The following is a 24,125-nucleotide window of genomic DNA, read 5'->3' on the forward strand; positions in this document are numbered from 1 at the left end:
TCCTTCACTCCCACTCTCCTATTCAGCTGAGAAAATTGCATCTGTTAAGATTTGTGGTGACACAGGTGTATACAAGCTTGAGGGTGTCAACGACCTATAGAAGGAGCCAGACTGAACTGCTCTGAGTGCAGGGCAATGCAGGGGACACCCAAGCTCGGAAGGGGCAGCTTTTAATGTCCCTAGTTGGGCCAGCCAGAAATGAAATGGGATGGCCAGGAAGGGCCATAATCAGGATCGAGCCACTGCTCAAAGTCGTATCACTTTTTAATAGTTTTTTTTTTTTTTTTTTGGACACCGAGGCAAGCATAAATTCACAATGATAAAAACACATTTGTCAGAACCCCATGGTCAGATCCCTACCGACCCAAAATGAGTTGGGCTGAAAGTGGTAGGCTGGACGACAGGGAAACTAACCCTATCGTAAATCTCTTTTTAAAAGTCTCTTCCTGCTTATCACCTTCTACGTGTCCTTGATGGCCCGGTTCTACCACTGCAACATTGGGGGGCGGGGGGGAAAATCAGAGGATATGATGTATCAAACTCGAAGTCAGAAATGCATTTCTGCACAAACAGTCATTGGAAATGGTGTTAGAGAGGCTGCAGAAGTAAGACACGCAGACCGCAAAGACACAAGCACAAAAATTTGCAACTTGCAGACATCCTGAGTCCTCGAACTCCGGAGGGGAGGAGCGGTAAGCAGTAGCTCATAAAATATGTGCTCAGGGAACATGTAGACTGTGTCTGTGATACGGCAGTTGAGGCACAGAATATAACGTCTCTCTTGTTCTCTAAGTGTGCTTTCCTTTTCCTTCAAGGACAGCGTCTCGTCCCCTGATGGCGTTTGTGAACGTTCACCGCTCGAATCTCCTTTGTCTAAAAACAAGGACCTGGGACCTCTGAGACAAAGGGTCAGTTCTAGGCAAAAGTAAGAGCCAAATAAATGAGTTAGGAGTTAACTAGGAGAGCATACTTATATTAGCACAAATAAGCTATCGGGCCTCCCTGGCCATCTTGGCTCATTAAAGGGACAAAACTAAATCAAGCGAGGAGAATGAATCATGTTTGGCACTTATAGAGAGCAGACCTGGGGTCAGGGTTAAGGTCATTGAGAGGAGGAGAGAGACACGGATTAAAGCTACATTTGCTCTTCAGGGTCTCTGAGATTGGAACTCTAAGGTGACATTTCTGGGAAAGGCCTCACATAGTCTAAAATTACCGTAAGATACTTCAACTTTGATCCATAAATGGAATGAAAATGAAGTTCAACAGGCCCAAAACAAATGTAAAAGAAGAGTGAACTTGATATCATCTGAACTCTGCTTCGAGGGGCTGAAAAGCTCCGTCTGGAAGTGGATTAACTCTTTTGGGGCACAAGGCTATCTCTTAATGGTGGCAGGAAGAATAATTCACTTCCAAAAGGCCCAGACCATTCCTTTTTATAAGCAGTACTGGTAACAATTATGCCCAATTTCACATGATCTGAAAGGAAAATCACGAAGGGTTTTTTTGTGTTTTTTTTTTAAATTTTCCGGCTTGACAACATCAGTGAGAAGTTTTCGACTCTGAAGACACTGACGCAATATTTGTTCTAACCTACAACAATCCCAACTCTGAAGCATTTTAGGCATTTATCATTTTTAATGACTAAGGCAAATGCCAAATTTTGTCCTTTGGAAGATAAAATGCTACACTCAAAAAGTCATGGGATTTGCATATACAGCCAGGGTTGGGAAATACACCCCAAACCTGCCCTTTGATTTTATGAGTCTGGCTGTGAGGAAGGTTTCCATCGTCTTTCCCTCTGCCAATGTCATTATTTCACAGAGAGGCCTGCCAAAATGCAGCTCGTAGCTAAGCTTGTGTGTCAGGTTTATTCAAGTGGCTCATTCTAGATGAGCTCTCTTGCTGTCTCTTTACCAGGCATGACGGACTATCATTAATAAAAATGTATTGATCTCTGAATCTATTCCGGCTATAAAAAAAAAAAAAAACCCTAATAGATGAGATGGCTATATGACCCATAAATAATACCTAAACAGAGAGAATCCAAAAACTGTCAGAAGCACATGCCTCCCATTTTCTTAAACCCTTAACTAAGAGGCATCAGAATTTTAGACCTAAAACAAACTTTGGAGAAGCCACCCACAATATTGCGCAGGTTAGTGTTGACCTAGGGCGGGTCTCCTGTCTCCTCACCAGGACAGATCCGGTAACCAAGACACCCGGAAGCACTCCCTGCCGGCTGGTTGCAAAATGCGTCTGCCTTATTGTATTTTCCTTTTCATGTGCTCAAAGAGGCTGATTCCAGCCTGAACGGAGAAGCCTACATCCCTTTTAGGTGTTCCTGAATTATTACATGGTGACCACCATTAAACAGCAAACGGTGACATCTTCCATCCCTTGGCCACCGACGAGAGACGATGCCACGCACGCGTTGGGTGCAATGGACACGCTGGTTAATGGGCCTGACGTCTTGCAAGGAACATTACAAATCCCTACGATGTCCTTAAGCTTCCGCTTCAACTGAACTGAAGGACGGCTAAGAACTCCACTCGGGCACACAACTCCCCACCGGCCGGCCGTTTAAGAATGCTCGAGGGTGCGGTTAACTGAGGCTGAGGCTGAGGCCCGCAGGAACACGTGCTGTTTTCCCGAGCAGCAGCAGGCTTCTGACAGCAGCCTGGGTAGAACTAATGTGCATGGATAATGCTGCCCCGTGCCCTGCTCAGGCGTGCCTCTCCCCCTCGCTGCCCGCCCCCCGCCAAGACGTGGACAGATCGCACGCATCCCTGACTGCCTGCAAGAAAAGTCAAGATCAACATTCGTGCAATGAGGGGCGCCTGGGTGGCGCAGTCGGTTAACCGTCCGACTTCAGCCAGGTCACGATCTCGCGGTCCGGGAGTTCGAGCCCCGCGTCGGGCTCTGGGCTGATGGCTCAGAGCCTGGAGCCTGTTTCCGATTCTGTGTCTCCCTCTCTCTCTGCCCCTCTCCCGTTCATGCTCTGTCTCTCTCTGTCCCCAAAATAAATAAACGTTGAAAAAAAAATTAAAAAAAAAAAATTCGTGCAATGAGAAAAGTGGCCGAGGAGCAGGCCCGGCCCGCTTGGAGTTCACTTAAAGCTGGACTCAGCCGTGGCTGGGCATACGCTTCGTCGTCATGATATCGGGTCAACAGGATAGCAAAAGATTCTCCCAAACATCTAACGGTTCGCGGAATCCCTTGAATAAGCCCAACCCGTGTGGTCATGAAATTCACTGCACGCCTCAGGGTCCAGGTAGCATGTTATCGAAGATGACGTTTGAAACTGCTGTGCTTCCTGAAGGGGAAGGTGTGCATGCTTTATGTGCAAGCAAGTCGGGGTTTAAAGCACATAGACAAAGATGGGCGCCTGGGTGGCTCCGTCTTGGTGAAGCATCTGACTTCAGCTCAGGTCACGATCTCACGGTTCCTGAGTTCAAGTCCTGCATCGGGTAAGCTCAAGCTCTGCTTCAGGTGAGCTCCACTTCTCTCTCTCTTCACCTCCCCCGACCCTCGCTTACTTGTGCCCTCTCTCTCTCAAAAAAAAAAAAAGGTACATAAACCAAAAGACAAAATATTGCTACCAAAAGTGCGTATTTTTCCTCAGAAGTTTCTTCAAACAGTGTAAGCTAATCTTTTCTTTTCTTTTTAATATTTATTTGTTTTTGAGAGAGAGAGAGAGAGAGAGAGAGACAGAGCATGAGCAGAGGAGGAACAGAGAGAGAGGGAGACACAGAATCCGAAGCAGGCTCCGGGTTCTGAGCTGTCAGCACAGAGCCCGACGCGGGACTCGAACTCACAAACCGTGAGATCATGACCTGAGCCGAAGTCGGCCGCTTAACTGACCGAGCCACCCCAAGCGCCCTAGTGTAAGCTAATCTTTCGACTAAGAAAACTTTTTCAAAGTTTCACATTCTGCAAAGACATCTTGGGCAACCATGTGTAACAAACTGCATCACTGATAACACAAACTAAAACAAACCTGACATGCGGAGGAAGAATCTTATAAAAAAATTTTTTTTTTAAGTTTATTTATTTAGAGAGGCGGAGGAGGCACAGAGAGAGACAGAGAGAGGGAGAGGGAATCCCAAGCAGGCTCCATGCTGTCAGCGCAGAGCCTGATTCAGGGCTCCATCTCACAAACTGTGAGACCTTGACCTGAGCCGAAATCAAGAATCAGACGCTTAACCAACCGAGCCACCCAGGTGCTCCTGCTGAGGAAGAATCTTTAAGAAAAATGTCTACGCAGTTAGTTCACGAATGCAATGCCATAGCTTCCACGACTCCGTCATTCACACAGCCACACATTTACTCTGCTTCTACTCGATGCAAGGCGTTGAACTCAACACGGGGACTCAAAGCTGAATATGACACATTCTGTGCCCTCAAAGAGCTCATGGACTGGTATGGAAGACAGACAGGCAAACCGGCAAAGACAGTGTAACAGGGCAAGTCCTATGATACAAGCGAGATCATCACATAGCTATGCAAACAGAGGGGAAGTGACTCAGCCTGAAGTGGACGAGGAAGATACGGAAGATATCTTTCAGAAGATATGACACAATTAGGGGTGGAGAAGGGCCTTTCTGGTGAAGGCAGCGGCATGTGCAAAGGTACCGGGGTGTGAGAAACGTGTCGTGCTTGAAAAATGGCGAGTGGTTCACAACCTTTGACACCCGGGATGCCACAAAGAAAGCCAAGGGCAATAATGCTGGTGAAGTAAAATAGGAGCCAGAGCACGAAGGGCCACGAACACCACGCTGAAGAGTTCAGACTGCAACCGAGGCTAAAGGATTTCATGCAGGCGGATGACTGGACTGGATTTCAGTCTTAGGAAGATCTCTCTTGCAGTGTCGTGAAGGACGAATTGAAGAACCAAACCGGTGGCCCAGGAACAGCTGGAATCTATTGAGACAGAAAGATGAGAGGTTGCCTCTGGCTGGAGGGCGCGGGGTGAGAACAGTCAATGACAGTAAACGGGCACAAGAAGAGTGGGCGGGGCGGTGATAGAAACGTTCTAAAACTGGATTGCGGCAATGCCTGTCCAACTCTGTAAGCTTACTGAAAGTCATCGAACTGTGCATTTAAAACGAGCGAGTTCAGGGGCGCCTGGGTGGCTCAGTCGGTTAAGCATCTGACTTCGGCTCAGGTCATGATCTCATGGTTCGTGAGTTCAAGTCCCGCATCAGGCTCTGTGCTGACAGCTCAGAGCCTGGAGCCTGTTTCAGATTCTGTGTCTCCCTCTCTCTCTCTGACTCTCCCCCGTTCATGCTCTGTCTCTCTCTGTCTCAAACATAAATAAACGTTAAAAAAAAATAAAAATAAAATAAAATAAAAATAAAACGAGTGAGTTCTATTGTATATAAATTATACCTCAGGAAAGCTGTTAAACAAAAAAAGGAACAATTGCAAAGATACTCAAGTATCCTAGACAAGAACCAATGAGGGCCTGACGTAGGCGCCAGAGGTATAGATGGACCTCACCGTGGAGAGCGGGTGGAGGGGACAGGGGAGTCAGGGATGCTTCCTGGGAACCTGGATGGGACAGGGACCCGGAGGAGAAGCAGGTATGCTGGGTGGGAGAATGGGGGAGCTTAGGTCTCGATACACCAAGTTTGAGGTGCCTGTGGAACACACACCTGAGCAGAGTTTCTCAAACCCTGCATTATGGACGTTTGGGGCATATGTTGTGGGGGCTGTCCCGTGCACTGTGGGCTGTTTAGCAGTGTCCCCGACATACGCCCGCCCATTCAATGCCAGGAGCACCCCGCAGCCCCCACATGACAACCACACATACGCCTAGACATTGCCATACGTCCCCTCAGAGCAACATTGCCCCAGTCGAGAACCACTTGGGAAGAGAGGCTGTAACTCGTGACTTTTTCTCCTTAGTTTTTCTTTTGCCTAGAGATGCAATTCACACACCATAAACCTCACCATTTAGAAGCGTACGATTCAGTGGTTTTTAACACATTCACAAAGTCATGCGACCATGGCTATCTAATTCCAGAACGTTTTCATCACCCTAAGAAAGCAACTCCACGCAGAACAGCAGTCACTCCCTATTTCCCCCTCCCCCGTTAGTCCCTGGAAACCACTCATCTACTTTGGGTCTGGGGATCTGCCTGGTCTGCCATTCTCTGCAGAATCACACGGCCCGTGGCCCCCGGGTCTTGCGTCTTTCACCTGCCATGTTGCTTTTCGAGGTTCACCCAAGTTGTGGCCTGGGTCAGTACTCCATGCCTTTTGATGGCCACTCTTCCACGGCATGGATGTGCCACTCTGTTCGCGCAGTCATCAGTCAGGGGACATTTGGACCGTTCCTACTTTTTGGCTCTTACGAATAATGCCGCTACGAATATTCGTGTACAAGTTTCCGTGCGGACGCATTAACTTCGTTCCTCTCGAGTGTGTATGTATCTATCCTCAAGGATCGAGTGGAACCGCTGGGTCCTGCGGAAACTCTGTGTTTACTTTCTCGAGGAACTGCCACGCTCTTTTCCACCACTGTATGGTCCCGGCAGTCGCGTATGAGGGTTTTAACGTCTCCACGTGCTCGCCAACACTTGGGATTGTCCCTGACTCAGATGTTTTGCTTTCAAGTTTCCGAGTAAGCATTTACTATTCAGCTACGTTGTTTGTGCCAATGTGATTTATTTTTACATTTCTTTGCGAAAGAGAGAGGCAGGGAGAGAGAATGAGAATCCCAAACAAAGTCTGCGCTGTCGGCATAGAGCCCAACCCGGGGCTCCAACTGATGAACCATGAGATCATGACCTGAGTCAAAATCGAGGGTCGGTTGCTTAACTCAGCCACCCAGGGGCCCCTGTTTATGACAACTTTATAGATGAGAAAACTTATGGTCAGAGGAGGGGGACTGCAACGTGCCGAGAGGTGGGTAAGATCCTTTCCAGCACTAATGTTATTTTATGCTGAAAACCACATCGGGGCGCCTGGGTGGCTCAGTCGGTTGGGTATCCGACTTCGGCTCAAGTCACGGTCTCGCGGTTGGTGAGTTCGAGCCCCGCGTCGGGCTCTGTGCTGACAGCCCGGAGCCCGGAACCTGCTTCCGATTCTGCGTCTCCCTCTCTCTCTGCCCCTCCCCCACTCACTCACACTCTCTCTCTCTCAAAAATAAACATGCATACATAAACGATAGCCCTTGGCAAGCACCCTTTCTTCCATGCACCACTCCTTCTCCTTTATTGGACCATTCCGCTTCCATCAGCATGATCCCATAGTATCTCCAATCTTAAAGACACATCAACAAAATTTCCCTTGACCCCACATCCCTGCCAGTATCTATCCCACGTTTTTTTCCTCTTAACAGCAAAACGTCTTGAGAGCTGTCTCTACTCAACGCTTCCCCTTTCTCTTCCCAGTCCCTCGTGTCCAACGTCATTTCCAACGTGCCCCAGAACACCCGTCAGAGGCACTTTTATTTTGCCAAGGCGAATCACTAAGTCTCAGCTCTCACATTTGCTACTCAGCTTCTCAGTAGCTTTTGATACAAACAATCATTCTTCCTTCCGATACAATCTGCATTTGGCTCCCACCGTCTTCTCACCTTACCTGTTACCCCTCATCTCATTTGCTGGCTCTTTTTCCCAGCCACTGACAGTGAGAGTAACACAGGGTGTGGCCTTGGACCTCTGCCTTTCCTCCCCCTGGGTGGCTTCCAGGCCACCCAGGAGTTTTCTCCTCCTAAACTTCCCACATCTCCCCCAGAGTAAATGGTAACGCCTGCCCTCCACTTTCCCCACCAACCTTGGATTCGTCCCTGACTCCTCCCTTTCTCTTTCACCCAATCCATTAGTTAGTGCGTCTGTCTTTATGTTCCAATCTGACCATTTCTTGCCCGAGGAGACAGAAACCTCTTCATTAACATCCTGGTCCCAGCCCTCCCTGCTTCTCATCTGGATTATTACCATCCCCTCCTAGCTGGTCTCCTTGCTTCCAGCCTCGCCCTACATTCTATTCTCCACACGGCAGCCACAGTGATCCCTTTAAAGGCTAGGTCAGACCACATCGACCCTCTTAGCAAAATCCCTGATGGGCTGCCTGGGACAGGATATTTGCAAAATGGCCACCGTAATGCCTTGGTGTCCACCCTCTTATGTCATCCCCTCCGACACGGGCTCTGGGCTGGGCTGTGTGACTTGCTTCGGCCAAGGGGGCAGTACAGCCACGAAGCAAACAGAACCCAGCCAACTGTCTGCTCATTGGTCTTGTCCTGCGTTGCCGCTGAGAGCCCTTCCACCGCCACGTGAAGAAGCTCAGATTAGCCTCCTGGACCCTGTGGAGAGAAGCCCCAACCGTGCCAGCTGTCCCAGCTGAGTGAGGCCAAACTAGCCCCTCCAGCTCCAGAGGAGCCGGCCCAGGGGAGGAGAAGAATATAACTGACCTGGAGAATCTTGAAAAATAATAAACATTTGTTATTTTGAGCCGCTGAATGTTGAGGTGGCAACGTATCATCAGTTAGCTTCCACTCTGGCTAACTGATACACAACCAATCCCACTTAGAATAAGAGCCAATGTCCTAACAGGGCCCTCCAAGATCTGGCCCCCCCTCATCTTGGGACTTCACTTACAGCCTCCTTGTTTTTCCTCAGATCTAGCATTTGTACTTTCTGCTCCCTGTTCCTGGAATGTTCTTTTCTCAGGTACCTGCGTGGCGTGTTCCCTCACTTCCTTCTCTCTGCTCAAATGCCAACCTGACCACCATAACAAAATACCCCTGGGCACCTCCCATCCATCCCCCTTGTCCTGCTTTTTTTTCCTTATTATTATCTGACATATGCAGTGAACATTTATTTTTTGTCTGTCACATCCCCCCCCACACACACACAGACACACAGACACAGACACAGACACACACACACACACACACACACACACACACACACACGACACCAGGATCTATAGTCTACAAGGGCAAGACTTTTTGTCTATTCTGTTCGTCACCGTAGCCCCAGCACTTCTAATAGTGCCTGGGATGTTTTATCACCAGGAAACTGAGGGAAGTAGTTGTAGTTCTGCCAGATTTGGCACCGAGGTCTATCACCAAGAAGACTTCTAGGGGCTGTGGTGGGGAAAGTCTACACTGTGGCATACTCCATCTTGCGCAGGCTGAATTCCGATGGCACCCACAACCGAAGACTTTCAAATGAATGCCCGTTAAGGATTCAGATGAACAGCAGGAAGCTGGCTTGCCACTGGCCAATTCAGACTCGGTTCCTTCCGACCTCCCCTCCCTTCCTTTTCTTCCCACCCGTTCCCCCATCAGTCTGGAATACCAGTTTGTCAGATCCTTTAATTGCTCGCCAAATGGCTGCGGAGACACGAAAACTCCAAGAAAGTATTATCAGCATAGAAATTTATTTGATTTCAAAATAATACGGTTATATTTAGAATAATGTAATAATTATCTAAAGCAAATATCATCATTGGCTCTGAAACAGTTCTAAAGATGTCATTCTTTCAAAGTCAAAAAATATGTAGTAAGAATGTAAAAGGAAGCAAAAATATAAAAAACAAGTTTGCTGAGTATTGGGAGTTGTAACAAGAAGGATACACAGTAAGATAATGTAACAGAGTCCAACTTATAAACATGCAGCAGGGAGTTCCGTTAGCTTTACCGACTCCCTGGAAAAGAAATCAGTAACCTCAGCAACGCAAGAATACCACCACTTGGTTAACAGGACAAACTTCCCGAGGGACACAGGTAATAATTCACTATGCTTCCCCTTTTTCTAACTCCTTTCCCCACACCAATTTCTTTAAGATAGGTTTCATCCTGTTGACAATATTTGGTTTTATTTGTAAAGTGGAATAAATACTATCCTGATTGAAGTATGCAACGATTTAGTTGAAGATGCTCAGGAGTCAAACTTTTGAAAAAGGTCAATCAGCTAGTTAGCAGAGACCATCAGTGGCTCACAGGAAAAAAAAAAAAAAAAATGGAGAGAACACAGGTTTGCTAAAGAGATAAAAAAAAATAAGCAGTTAAAAATGGGTGAAAAATCCTAAGGTTTACTGGGACCTAGACAGTCAAAAGCAGACAGGTGACCTTTGATTAAGCCCATTTACTTGTGGAGTGAGCTATAAGGAGGCTCCAAGGTGGAGGTCGGTTTCCAACAGTGTCCACGGCCAAAGGGCAAACTCAGAAGGTCTCCTCTTCTCGGAGAAACTGGAAGACGGACGAGAAGTCTTTCTTTGAGTAACCCTTTGCACACATCATCCTGTAGATCTGATGGGCTAGGCTGCCCAGAAGGATCGGGCTCTTTGTGTTGGTGGCGGAGTCTTGGGCCAGCCCCAGATCCTAAATCAAACAAGGGCAGGAAGGAACGCATTGAGACTGGTAGCGAGGGCTCACTTTGCAAATGTGGCTCCTAATGCTTTGCTTTCAAAGCAGGAGGAACGAAGTCTGAAAAAAATAAGATACTTACAAACACTGTGGCGGGTTATATATATTTTTGTAAGTGCTTTCACATAGGGCAAAACTACTCTGGACAGAAACCTTAATTTCTGAGTCTCCTCCCGACTCCTCCACCCAGACCTGTCTGTTTTGACTGTGGACAAGGGTTACTAGATAAATGAGATCACACAGGGAAATGCTTTTTCAAATCTGCAGAAGACTGTAAGCCTAAGACAAGCCCCCCATCATGGAATCACCGAATATCCATGCAATCTCTTTATTCAGCAAGTATTTAGCACTGTCCCAAGCGCCAGTGACACAGGCATGATGAAACCAAGGCACTGTTCTTGTGACGCTCGGGGAAGACAGACAACAAATACTACAATTTCAGATAGGGACAAGGACTATGAAGAAAAATAAAGCAGGGGAAGGGGCTGGGAAGTGGTGGACAGCAAGGGTGGAGTGGAAGGAAGGAGTTCTGATAGAGGAAATGTTTAGGGAAGGCTTCTCTGAGGTGAAGACACATGACCTATGATCTGAATGTCAGAGAGCAGTGGGTTCTTTGGAGAGCTGGGGGAACAGAGACGCAGGCAGATGGAACAGCAAGGTGCTGGGACACGGCTTGAATATTCGAGAAACAGCAAGCAGGCCAGTGAGGCTGAATGAGAGTAAGCAAGGGGGCTGGGGAGAGAAATGAGCCGGGCATGGGCACACGTAAAACACGGAAGCTTTAGTATGTTTAGGAAGGAGTTTGGGTTTTATTGTAAGTGCAATGGGACATCCACCCTCATGACAGCCCTTTAACATCTTGGCGAGCTAATGCTTCATCCTGAGAGCTTCAGAAAACGTTTAAATCTCCAGCCTCTTAAATATGTATGATGGTATAACTGCAAACATTATTTTGTGCTTATTTGTATAATTTTCACATGTAGACAACAGATCTGAAAAATCTGCTTAACCTTAAATTCTTCTATAGTTTCCTAAAAATAAAAAGCAAGCTGAATTGTGTCCTGCACAGTTAACAAACATACAGCTACACTATTGTTTATACCCAGACAAACCTCTCTGGTTGACATCATTTTGCAGCAAATCTGCAAGATATATTTATTTTCAAACGACAGAGAGAAAATCTACATAGACTGCATTTAACTTTTAACCTAGTTAATTGGAACACAAACTAGAACAGAAGAACTCAGAGTTAACATAACATACTAAAGAGAACACAGTACTATCGAGAAGAAAGGTCTAGAGTTTTTCAAAGGGGCAAGTACACACCCAAATAAAATCTGTCCAAACCAAAAATCAGAAAGTGAAATTGCTTTGGTGGCCAATACCTTAAAGGGTGGACATTCTAAAAAACCAACGGTCTCCGAAAACCTGAGAGGCTTTTGTATCTTGAAATGTTAGAAAAAGAAGGCATCCCTTGAAGCTGATAATGTATAATTTAAAATAAATAGATTTTCCACATCATTCATCAAATAAAATATTTATGAATCCATGAGCTAAGTGGGTAGTTCAGGAAAAAATAACACAATGGCAATAAGGTTCAATGAGTTAACGGAGGACCAAGCTGTTATGTTTTATGAGGAAATGGGTATACTGAGGGAGTACCAAGAATCATCGTGATTTTCCATATGCTGTTCTGTAGCGGCCATCACAAGTAGACATCTAGGTTGGAGAGTTCAGAAGAATGATCTAGTTTTCATATTGACTATGTTCTGATTATATACACACAACATATTAGAATGTTATGATGTTAAGACCTAGAAATAAATGTACAAGCCTCTACTTCAATGACATCCCCTAGCACAATAAAATTTAATGGCAATTGAACAAAACCTCTCTTAGCAGCTAAGCCTTGATCTGTCCAAGCAGAATCACAATGCTAAGACTGCTTGAATCAATGCAGCATCGATGGGGAGTTCTTTAATCTCCATCAGTTTCTCTACACAAACCTAATTAGCTATGGTGTGTTTTTGTTAACAACAATCTGAGGTGATGAAAGATTTTTTTAAGTTCCTTTCTAAGTACTCTCATTCCAAGCAAAATTAAGAAGTCTTCCTCTTGGGGCGCCTGGGTGGCTCAGTCGGTTAAGCGGCCGACTTCGGCTCAGGTCACGATCTCGCGGTCCGTGAGTTCGAGCCCCGCGTTGGGCTCTGTGCAGACGGCTCAGAGCCTGGAGCCTGTTTCAGATTCTGTGTCTCCCTCTCTCTGACCCTCCCCCATTCATGCTCTGTCCTCTCTGTCTCAAAAATAAATAAATGTTAAAAAAAATTTAAAAAAAAAAAAAAAAAAGAAGTCTTCCTCTTTGTAAGGGAGACCACAACTGCATTTCATTGAGGGAAGGACACCGGTAACACCCATATGTTTGACTCCTGCACTGTCTCACACTGTTAGTTGAAAACACTGTCATTCATGATCAAGAAAATCATTTGATCTATTTTTGAAGTTCACTTATTTAATTTTGAGAGAGAGTGAGAGAGAGAGAAAAAGCACGAGCGGGGGAGGGGCGGAGAGAGAGGTGAGAGAGAGAATCCCAATCCCACTGTCAGTGCAGAGCCTGACACGGGGCTTGAACTCACCAACCGTGAGATCATGTCCTGAGCCGAAGTTGGATGCTCAACCGACTGAGCCATCCAGGCGTGCCAAGAAAATCATGTCAAAGGAAGGACTCTGACAGTGGGCAGGGGCACTGCAGAAAATGGCTAAAGCACAGGTGTACCACAGAGTGAAGGACAGCTAGGGCGGAGTCCCCAGACAAAGCCAGCACTACAGAAAGACAAATCCATCTGATCCTTCTTATTACACTCTACTGTTAGCCACTTCCTCTGTTTGAGCCATTAGCCGTATTAGTGGAACCGAATAAGCTGACAGCTCACAACCCACTTCACACAGACACAGAATGGAAACTGAGCATAAATGCGATTCTTTCATGTTTCCGTGTGCCCTGATAAATCACCTGCGGCTTCGATGCAAACAATACACTTAAGGAGCTACTTCCTGTTTCTAGCAACAGCCACACAGCACAATTACAAAATCCTAAATTATATGCAAACTACATACAGGATACGGATTAGCATAAAAATAAATATTTTCTTAAATGAAACATGAGGAGAAATCAAACTGCAAAATAAGAAATGTAGTTTCAAACACTGCTTTATCCAATAAATATTTAACGTATGCTGGCAATATGCCAGGTACTGTGCCGGAAGCTGGGATGGGCGGGGGGGGGGGGGGGGGGGGGGCGGGGCAAGGACAAACGATGCAGGCAGAGGGAATAGCGTGCGTGGAGGTTTGCAAGTAGAGACAACGAGGGGCGCCTGGGTGGCTCAGTCGGTTGAGCGTCTGACTTCAGCTCAGGTCATGATCTCACGCTCCGTGAGTTCGAGCCCCGCGTCGGGCTCTGTGCTGATAACTCAGAGCCTGGAGCCCTCTTCAGATTCTGTGTCCCTCCCTCTCTCTGCCCCTCCCCTGCTCATGCTCTGTCTCTCTCTGTCTCAAAAATAAATAAATAAAAATTAAAAAAAAAAAAGAGAGACAACAACGGGCAGAAGCAAAAGATGAGCTGGGAAGGCTGAAACGAGCTGGTGGGACAAGCAAAGGCCAAATCATGGAGGGCTTCGTGAGACAACTGGCAGGGTTAGACTTTAAACTACAAGTAACAGGAAATGGTGAAAGAGACTTAGTAGGGGAAATGGCACACTCCGGTTTCTACGTGTCCAGAAGCCCGCTCCCTCCCCCGGGGTAGAAAATGAACCGGAGAGGATTATGAAAGGATAGGACACCAGTTAAGGACTGATTTGGTATGATCCAGGGGAGGCTCAGCCAAGGTACTGGTGGTGGCAGAGAAGGGAAACGCATACATACTTATGTACGTACATATTCTTAAAGCGGGAAGGCGTATTTAGAAATCGAGTATCGTGAGAAAGATATTCTCTTCTTCTGTGATAGGTGTACCCAGTGTCAATGTATTATCTAGAAAATTCTTACTGCTTCCATTCTAAGGACTTGGTAAAATAATGAAAATTTCTATGAAGAACAAAATCTTGCCCATCTCATAGTACAAACAAACCCAAGCACAAAATAAAACTCCCAGCCTATTCTCATCTGAAAGGGCAGGAATATAAACGAACAAAATAAGGATTTTTATCTAAGCTAAGTTTTAACTCACTTCCAATGAGTAAGTGAATCGCTATTTTAGTAATCTTGCCGTCTAGGGTAGACATATGCTTTGTTAAAGGGGAGTGGGGGATTAGGCCATTAAACATCTGTTCCCCTCTGTCTCGGGGAGGGAGTCTCTGCATTTACCATACCTTGGCCATGAGTGTTGCTCCAAATCCACCCTGATAGTTATTAGCCGACGGCACTCCATCCATCACCCCGGGTACAGGATTGTAAGTGTCACTTGACCAACACCGTCCTGAGCTCATGTTTAGGATTTTAGCCAATAGTTTTGGGTCAAGCCCTAACCTGTCAAAGGTCAAAGAAAAGCAGTGTTAAATGTCAAAATGTACAAGTCATGCGTGACTTATTTACGTATGAGGATGCTCTATCTTCCTTCTCCATTTATTGTATGTCTTCAAAAATCAAAGCAGATTGATGAGGGCAAAGAACCCAGTCTTAAATTATAGGGTATTAAAAGCTCGTGATTAAACACTTCTGAGCCAGGACATTCTGCACTGGGAGAAAATCCCCTGCGCTATACCCTACTTTTAAGAAATAGCACATAATTGTGTAGTTGTTGGTTTATCACACACACGGGTTTTCTAGTCTCTTGGAGATCGTTGCATTTATGTGTCACATAAGAACCTGAAACCAATATGATAGTATGAATTGTACATTCTTTCCTCACAAATGATATATTTCAGAAAGAAATATTGACAGATAAACCATGCATCATGGAAGTCCGTGTGGATGCATTTATGTGTATGTTTATTCTTTTAGCTTTTACGAGAATGAATACAAGAGATGAGCCACGAGCAGTAAAACAAGCTTAAGAGAAGTTATCATTAAAAAAGAAGACATTTCTTGCTGCAAACTTTTCCTTATTTATTAAATCTTCATTAGACGATCTTGCTTATGAAGCAAGTCTGCACAGAGCTGTGACATATGCTATCTATTCAGAGACATGCATTATAGTTCTGGGTCAACTGCTGATAAGGTTACTGATCCTGATAAAACAAAGCTTGCCCAAGCGGAAACATCATTTGTTCTATCACTGAGCTGAGGGCATCAACGGCTGTGCAGTGTGGACCCAGAAAAAAAAAATAGAATCAAAATGCTATATTATTTTGATTCTGAGAATCTGAATGCAGTTTGGGAAGCACAGTTTGGCTAAGTCTCACTGAATCAAGTTTCAAATAAAACTTTCTACCCAGCAATTGACTGGTTTCTTTCATACAAAGAGACATTATAAAATAATTGTCATAAAAGCTTTCTGCGTTTCCTTAGAACCACTCTTTTCCAGAGAAGAAAAAAAAAAAAAACTGAAAAGAGACACGTATCAGTGTGAAACAAATTACGCATTTTGCCTTAATAAGCTCTTGTTTCCTCTGTGTTTGAAACCTATGTCTGTTTATTTCCCAACGTGAGTATCATGACCCAGTACACATTTTTCCAGTACTGGAGTAGGGGGCTAAGGCTGACAGCCAGTGTATGTCTGGACATAGCACGTAATACAACTGTTACGTAATCAGGTTTTCAAGAAGTAGCTGTGGTGCGAGGAATATATATGGATGGCATGCCACATGTGTGAAATCAAGTGGTGGACCATGTTACAATGGGGAGTCTTCTTAAGGATTATAACAGACAGAGAAGATTCACTCTAATCGGCTGTCATACATTCCGTTCAATGGTAGACTGCCCGAAAGAAATCCAACAGTTTCATTCATTCCTTTACAAAATTCCAAGTTTGTTACAGGTGTAGTTTATTACTGATGCTTTCTTTCCACTTTTAAATAATAAGAGGCTATCAGCATGCTGTTAGAGCAGATGACTTGGGAAAGAGAAAGCCAATGTACATACTATGAAAAGTAAAAATCACACATTAACAATTAATCTGCTATAACTGCAAATATATTCCCTAAGCACAAAGGTTCAAGAATGTCTATGTCTAATGTGCTCCACGAGTAGGGAATATTTTTAAGACCCCCAAATATCGCTCTTCCCTTCCATTTGAAATATAATTCAAGGGCTTCTGAATTTAGATTTTTCTTTTACAATGGTTCATCACATTTAAAGCAGCAGAGTTACTGTTCTCCTTATAACCTACCTGGTTATACTCAAGAGAACCTCACAACAGCCTTGACTGCTAAAGCGGTTCATGCTCTATGTACAGTACTCACCAAAATGGCGGGCAAAGCTTATTATCCTTTGTAAAACCCTACATTTCATTTTTCTTGAGTGTTCAAGGAAAAATACTGGCACTGATTTATGGAACCCTGTTTGGTGAACATATTACTATTTAGAAGCATCCTGAGGGGCACGCAAAAAAGCGAGGTGGCAGTTGTTACGTGCTCACTTTTCAAATCTGATGCTTCCCTGCTGTGCTGACTCCCCTTTAGGAGATGGCTACTCCCTCACCACTTTTCCTCTCCCGACTCCCCACCCTACAGCAAAGTGTATCATTAAAAAGAGCAAGTTAGAAGTGTTTTGCATTTCATCTTTCTGAGGATTCTTTCACTGGCACATATATAACTGACAGTTAAAATTAGACATAATATTAAAATCAGTTACTGAAGTCCTCTGTCTTCCACTGTGCCTAAGGCTTGTAATGGTCTGAAACCAGCTAGAATACACAGTAATTGTCATTCAGAGAGTCTATCCTAGAACGTCATGCTTCACTGGAGAAGACTGAGTTTCCATTTGAAATCAACAAATTAATCCAAGACAGGTATCTGAAAGGGCAAGTTTAATAGGAAGCAGCTACTGGGCTCTCAACCATGATAAAATGTTATTGCTGTTTCCCTGTAAATTGGCTGGGAACATATGATACTTTCTGCATAAGAGCCCCATTGCTGTTCAGGAGATATACAGCTCAAGCCATCAAAAGGATGACAGTCTGTCAGTCCCCATAATAACTTGCCACTGGATGTGGTTCGAGAGTGTGCGCGTGCATGCATGTGGCTTTACAATTGCTGGAATGTTCTCTGATATAAACAGAGAATGAATTCATTGCTCTGACCGCATATATAATGCAATTCAAATAAACGTCACTGTGTCAAATCTACTCACCTTTAAAACACAAGAATGTTAAATGAACTTTTGAGAGAAGTAAAAATGATGCATACACCGTGAAAAAAATTAAACAGAATCCAAATGTTTGCCTTCACTGTAACCAAGGCTGTTAAGGGCCAAAAAAGTTTTTTCACTTTATATTCTATAGAAGTATCTATACTGTCTTGTTTTACGTAAGAACAAAGCAGACTATGTCACTAAACTGAGATGTTTGTATCACAGGATGTGAAAATGAAATACCTAAGACTACGTCAGTTCTTTTTAAGTTTATTTATTTTTGAGAGAGAGTGCGCACACGAGCAGGGGAGGAGCAGAAAGAGGGAGAGAAAGAATCCCAAGCAGGCCCCACACTGCCAGCGCAGAGCCCAACGCGGGGCTTGAACTCATGAACCCGTTCGTGAGCTGGGATCAAGAGCTGGATGCTTAACTGACTGAGCCACCCAGGTGCCCTAAGACTATGTCAGTTTTAACAGACCGTCCACTCATTCATCAATGTTTAACAGATTTGCCACGTGCAGGTGCTGTGCCTGGAGCCAAGGAGACATAGTAAAAATCTAAGAAAAGGCTGTGCCTGCCATCCAGGAATGAGCCAGTTAAGAGACACACACACACACACACACACACACACACACACACACACACGTTAACTTTTACCTGAGGCAGGAGAAGTGCCTCCCTCCCCCTTCTCGCCCCTTTATCCATTTGACAAGTCTTCACTGAGTGCCTACTATGTGCTAGGTATGTTCTTAAGACACAGCAATGAGCAGACAAAGCCAATCCCCTTCAGGGAGCTTGCGTTCTAGTTGGGGAGACAGGCAATAGACAAACACATACACATACACATACACACACACACACACACACACACACACACGCACGCACGCACGCCAGCTGATGAGAAGTGTTACAAAGAAACCACTTTTAACGTTACAATTCAATTCAAATACTAACCACCACCACCATCAATAACTACCACGCTGAGCCTGTACAATGTGCCCGGAACTGTTTTAAAAGATTTACACAGATTAACTCATTTCGTTTTCACAAAAAACTCTGTGGACAGATACTATTATTTTTGTCATGTTATAGACGAGAAAAACTTAAGTCTATGGCAGAGCTACGACACCAAACTCCCACCACGCTGAGTCTCACTGGATCACGTGGGTGGGCAACTTAACAGTCAATAAGCCAATATGACAGTGCTTTACCAATCTAGTAAGAAATTTGGTCAGGGCGCCTGGGTAAGCATCCGGCTCTTGATTTTGGCTCAGGTCACGATCTCGTGGTTTGTGGGTTCGAACCCCGCACTGGGCTCTGGACTGACAGCACGGAGCCTGCGTGGAATTCTCTCTTTCCTCTCTGTCCTCCCTGACACGCATGTGTGTGCTCTCCTTCTCTCAAAATAAATAAATAAACTTAAAAAAAAAAAAAAAGAAATGTGGTCAAATTTTTATTACAAACCTTCTGCCACTTGTTATCTATCGCATATGTATTAGGGTTTACATCATCTATTCCATATGTATTAAGTTTACATCTATTGCATATGTATTAGGTTTACAGCTAAGGGGACTCAAGTCATCACCTAAATGAAAACGCACCACCGTCTAAGGGCAGTAGCCAAGAAACTAAAATGACACTTGTGGGAAAGTTCTCATCTTGAACAGCCTGCCAGAAAAGTTCAACTGTCCGAAGTTTCTTTTAAGGTGGAAGAAGACAAGACGGTCGTTGCTAGGGGCCTAGGTGCTGACTGGTGATGCAAATGACCTGTTATAACCACCAGTACTGAAAAAAAAGACAGGACAATTCCCAGTGGAGCAAAATTTTATGAAAACTAAACAACAAAGCTTCCACTATCAGCACCGTTCCTTTGTGACACACGGGAGCAAAACATCTCTAATGGAAGCAGGACACCTTCGGTGCCAATAAAACTATGTTCTGAGTCCTAATTAGAACCCAATTAGAAGGTACAAAGGTCTGATAAAAACAGAATTTCAAAAATATGTTGTATACCCATATTCTTTACGCTTTACTTTTTTTTTGTAGCGTTTAAAATTTCCCTTATATCCACCTTGACTGTAAAAGAGCATAGGGTCAATAAGAGTTCTAAACGGTATGATTTTATTCTTCTATTTTTTAAAAAAATGGGAAACACTGTTCTAGAAAAAACACTGACTTATGAGAATGAAATTAATCAGAAATGATCACTTCATAGGAATAGGTGACTCAATTTGTAAATGTTGACATTAATGCTTTAAAAAAATTTCACTTCAGAGTGAACAGAATATAAATGTGGCTGAGCCACTTTGATGCTGTACTACTTTGTGGGAATTTACTACTTGGGAATTTATGCTTGCTGATGCCAATTTTCTCTTTCACCTTGCAAAGCTCAATAAATCGTGGTCGCTCTCTATACTCTATTAGAGAACAATCCTGTCACTTTAAACCATGTCTGTAAACCATGGAGAAAAGACAATAGCAGAGGCAATCATTTTTAGGACTTTCAAGCCACTGAGAATCTTTGTCAAGATAAACTAATAAAATCCTAATGTTATGAAAATAAGCAATTCATTAGTATAATCTGAAGCACCAGAAAGTTATAAATTATTACCAGTTAAGTAAAATTAAGGAGTTCCTACTCTGTGTTCATTTTTCATATGTGATATATGCAAATATTATATATGTGATAGCAATATACGTATGTAGAGTTTCAGAAAAATTAAACATTTAAAGTTTCATCTTTCTAAACATTATTTTTATCATAGTGGATCAAGACCAATAATAAGGGAAGTTACTGCTTTTCCTCTTAACATTTCTGTTTGGAATTCTATCACTTTTCATCTTCTCTTTGATCACAAACTCTCTGTAGTAGTCCATGTATGTATTTCATTGTATATATTTTATTCCATTCACTTGATTCAAGTGACTTTCATCCTATTCTTTATTAGCTGGTGTTTGGAGTTAGACTTCTATCAGCACTAACCACACAAAAAGTTCATTTTAGAATAGCAAATGATCATCTGGTAGGAGGTTTGCTAGGAAAATTAGCTGAGGAAGGCCAGAGGATACATCGCTAGGCCTAAGGAATATCTCAAACCAGTGATGCTCAGCGTAAGAAGCAGGATATAAAACAAACTAGTAAAGATGAAGAGGGAAATTTCAGTAGAACATAGCCTAGATTATCTAGGCTTTTGCTTTTTTGTTTTTATTATTATTCATTTATATCCGGAAGAATGAAGATAAAATTCTAAAGATGCATATGCACACTAATGCTCCAATCCTATTGTCAACACCAATTAATTTTGTATGCAATTTTGGCTCCAGAAATTTACATCTTCCTCTTCCGTGAAATTAGTCTAGAGGATGGACATGAAAACGAGTCACTAGTAACACGTTTTTCATTTATGATTAAGTGACCCATAGCCTAAAACTGGCTACAGTACAGACATACCACTCTGAACAGCTCCCTGTATACTACCGGTTTTATTAAGGCTTTGTACAGATATGCCTTAGCATCTTACAGACATTCAATTTTAAAATGTAAATGGTACAGGATATTGATAAACCAATTAGCACTGATGCAAAGCAAATTCCTCTTTTATCTCAATTACAACATGACAACTTAATAGGTCAAGATAGTTTAACATCTGAGACAAGGGCAATTCAATAAACAACAGCATCTTGATATGGTAATTAAGAGGAAATGTGAATCCATTACTGTGTTTTAAAAAATATCTCAAGCACTTTGGCTCTTTTATTGCTGTTATCAAAAGCTGTGAGATGAAACACTACTCTGATTTGTGATATCCCTGGTAAGCAGTTTGGGGAAATGTGAAGAAAACACCTGAATAAAGCATCTTGCTAATTGAGCATTTTCTAAAGTAATAAATGTATATTTATTATATTCATGAAATACCGAACATTCAAACAATTAATTAGGTGATTAATCATATGTAACATTCCTAACCCAAAAGATTAAAGGCTAAACTTAAGACATTAACCTTAAGCATTCTAAAAGATGATCCTTATCATAGGAGAAACAAAATTCCTGCATCACTTTCAGCAGAGTATGGATGCATTTTATTTTAATGGAAAGACATATCCTTAATGTAAAGTAACAAAACCACAAGCCAGTTAAAATGAAAGAGTTATGTACACGAGTTGCAGCTTTATGAATGCCATCCAGTTTATCCCAAGACTAAACAACCAAGAGCCCTTGTAGTGAACAGATACATAAAACCAGTCATGTGGTAGCAGAACACTTGAATTCGCCATACATTAAAAAGGCGTTTTACAAAAATTTGTCCTACACTGCCAAAGTATGTTTAAATTTTACAGTAAAAGTGCTTCTTGCATTTCAGTACAACAGGAGAAACGGAGCTCCCATATAAAAAGGCTAATGTAACTTCGAATATACAGCACAACACATTTTATGGCTATGGCAAAGAATATTCATGCTCTCCAGGGCCCAGTGGTCGTCAAATAAGCAAAGTCTATTAAAGTTCAATAATGAAGTACTTTCAAAATGTTCCTAGATCAACTCGTTCATCTCTCACGGACCCTTTTTTTTTTTCAACATCAGAAAATCAAATAGAAAAGCTCATAAAAATTGTTAGTACATGAAAATATATATTCGACAGACCTGATTCCAAGATTCATAGCTTCAGCAGTCCCAATCATACTAATGGCTAACAGCATGTTGTTGCAGATCTTTGCAGCCTGAAAATAAATGGAGTACATATTAAATATCTTTATTTGCAAGCTGTAACTCACGGGAAGTCGTTCTTCACCCACCCCACAGGCTTCTTTCTAGAAGAGTGTGTAACTACTGATTCTCTCAAATGGGGAAAGGAACATGGTGCTGCATGCCTCCTCCTGAGTCTGCCAGGCTATCAGGGAGCAGACTGGGGAGTCTCTTCCACTGGGTAAGAAACCTACAGTGGTGCCTGAGCTCCTCCTGTGGGCACAGTCTATAGGGAATACTGACCTGTGTGGCATGACTGCTTTTTCCCCCCAGTTTCACTGAGGTATATTTGACCTACAGCACAGTGTAACTTTAGGCCGTACAGCACAATGATCTGACTTACACATATCATGCAATAATTATTGTAAGTTTAGTTAAAATCCATCATTTCATATAGATACCAAAATATATACGTTTTTTCCTTGTGATGAGAATTCTTAGGATTTGCTCTCTTAACAGCTTTCATATACGTCATATGGCAGTGTTAGCTCCAGTCATCATGTTGTACATAACATCTCTAACACGCCTGCTCTTTATAGAATGGTGCTTACATTCTAACTGGGGCAATGGAGTGACACACTGAAGATAAAGGCAACAAATAAACAAAAACAATTAAGCGGAAAACTGTACGGCCCTAAGACAGAGACAGTGAGAATTGAGAGAAACAAGATCACTGAGGACAGGAAGTAGAACCTGAAACCACCTCTTGGAAGGCCAGGCAGGAATTTAAATAGGCAAGAGGGAGAAAGGAGAGCATAGGAAAAGGTAAATATGTAAGAGGGATTAAATATATCAGAGCATGGGAGAACAGTAAGAAAACTGACTCGTGCGCCTATGTTTTAAGGAACGGTAAGAAATGTGGTAGTTGAGACTGGGGTAGGAGCTATGAAAGCTAGGGTGGAGAGTTAAAATTTGACACGGCCGGAAACAGGCATCTCTTCCAAGTTTCAGAGTTGGGAAGTGTATGACGATGCAAATACCTTGATGGAGTTGGTTTTGGTTACAGTGTTGGCAGAGTGGTAAACCTGGCATCCAGGCTTTCTAGCAGCACGCAAGGTAGGAGACAACGGGAGAAGACTGGATCAGGTAATGTGAGGGATGGACAAGACTGCCAACAAGGAGAGACAGTGAAGCAAAAATCAGGAGAACCTGGAGACTGGATAAGAGAATGGAGACCATAGGTATATCTGAGACAATACCAAAGTCTCGAATAAGATAAAGAGGGCGTCAGCGACCAGGACCAAGCATTAAGAGGAGGGGAGACTGAGGGAGAGTGCGCGCGGTGGTGGTGGTAGGGGGATAACTAGTTTGATTTCTGAGTTCAGGGTTGCCATTCACCTCTATCTGATTAGAGAACTGATATATTTCTAAATGAAAATATTTGCTTTTCTTTAAAAAAAAAATTAACGTTTATTCAGTTTTGAGAGACAGAGAGAGAGACAGAGCAGGAGCAGGGGAGGGGCAGAGAGAGAGGGAGACACAGAATCCGAAGCAGGCTCCAGGCTCTGAGCTGTCAGCACAGAGCCCGACACAGGGCTGGAACCCACAGACCGTGAGATCATAACCTGAGCCAAAGTCAGACACTTAACCAACTGAGCCACCCAGGTGCCCCGAACATTATTCGCTTTTCAAGAAAAAGATAAAAGTGCACAGATTACTTCTTCCTGACTGTATTACAAACAGAGCTGCAGTACATAATTAGATGGAGGAAAA

The 24,125-nt window shown here is 43.5% G+C and overlaps 1 protein-coding gene across 2 annotated transcripts in view; it reads right to left on the reverse strand.

Annotated features, from left to right (window-relative positions):
- Positions 1-4,507: 4,507 nt before the first annotated feature.
- Positions 4,508-24,125, reverse strand: part of HIBADH (3-hydroxyisobutyrate dehydrogenase) — a 115,814-nt gene continuing 96,196 nt past the window's right edge. Inside the window, exons 6-8 of one of the 2 annotated variants that reach the window (XM_045052531.1) lie at positions 22,311-22,387; positions 14,749-14,905; positions 4,508-4,923 (exon numbers count right to left, since the gene is read on the reverse strand). In XM_045052531.1, coding sequence (XP_044908466.1) covers positions 4,849-4,923; positions 14,749-14,905; positions 22,311-22,387 — 309 coding nt within the window. In that variant the 3' untranslated portion in view covers positions 4,508-4,848. Of the gene's footprint in view, positions 4,924-9,377; positions 10,340-14,748; positions 14,906-22,310; positions 22,388-24,125 lie in introns of those variants that run through there. The other variant, XM_003982884.5, reaches the window with a different exon arrangement.

Source organism: Felis catus, chromosome A2, assembly GCF_018350175.1.
Source record: "Felis catus isolate Fca126 chromosome A2, F.catus_Fca126_mat1.0, whole genome shotgun sequence".
NCBI classification, from domain to species: Eukaryota; Metazoa; Chordata; class Mammalia; order Carnivora; family Felidae; genus Felis; species Felis catus.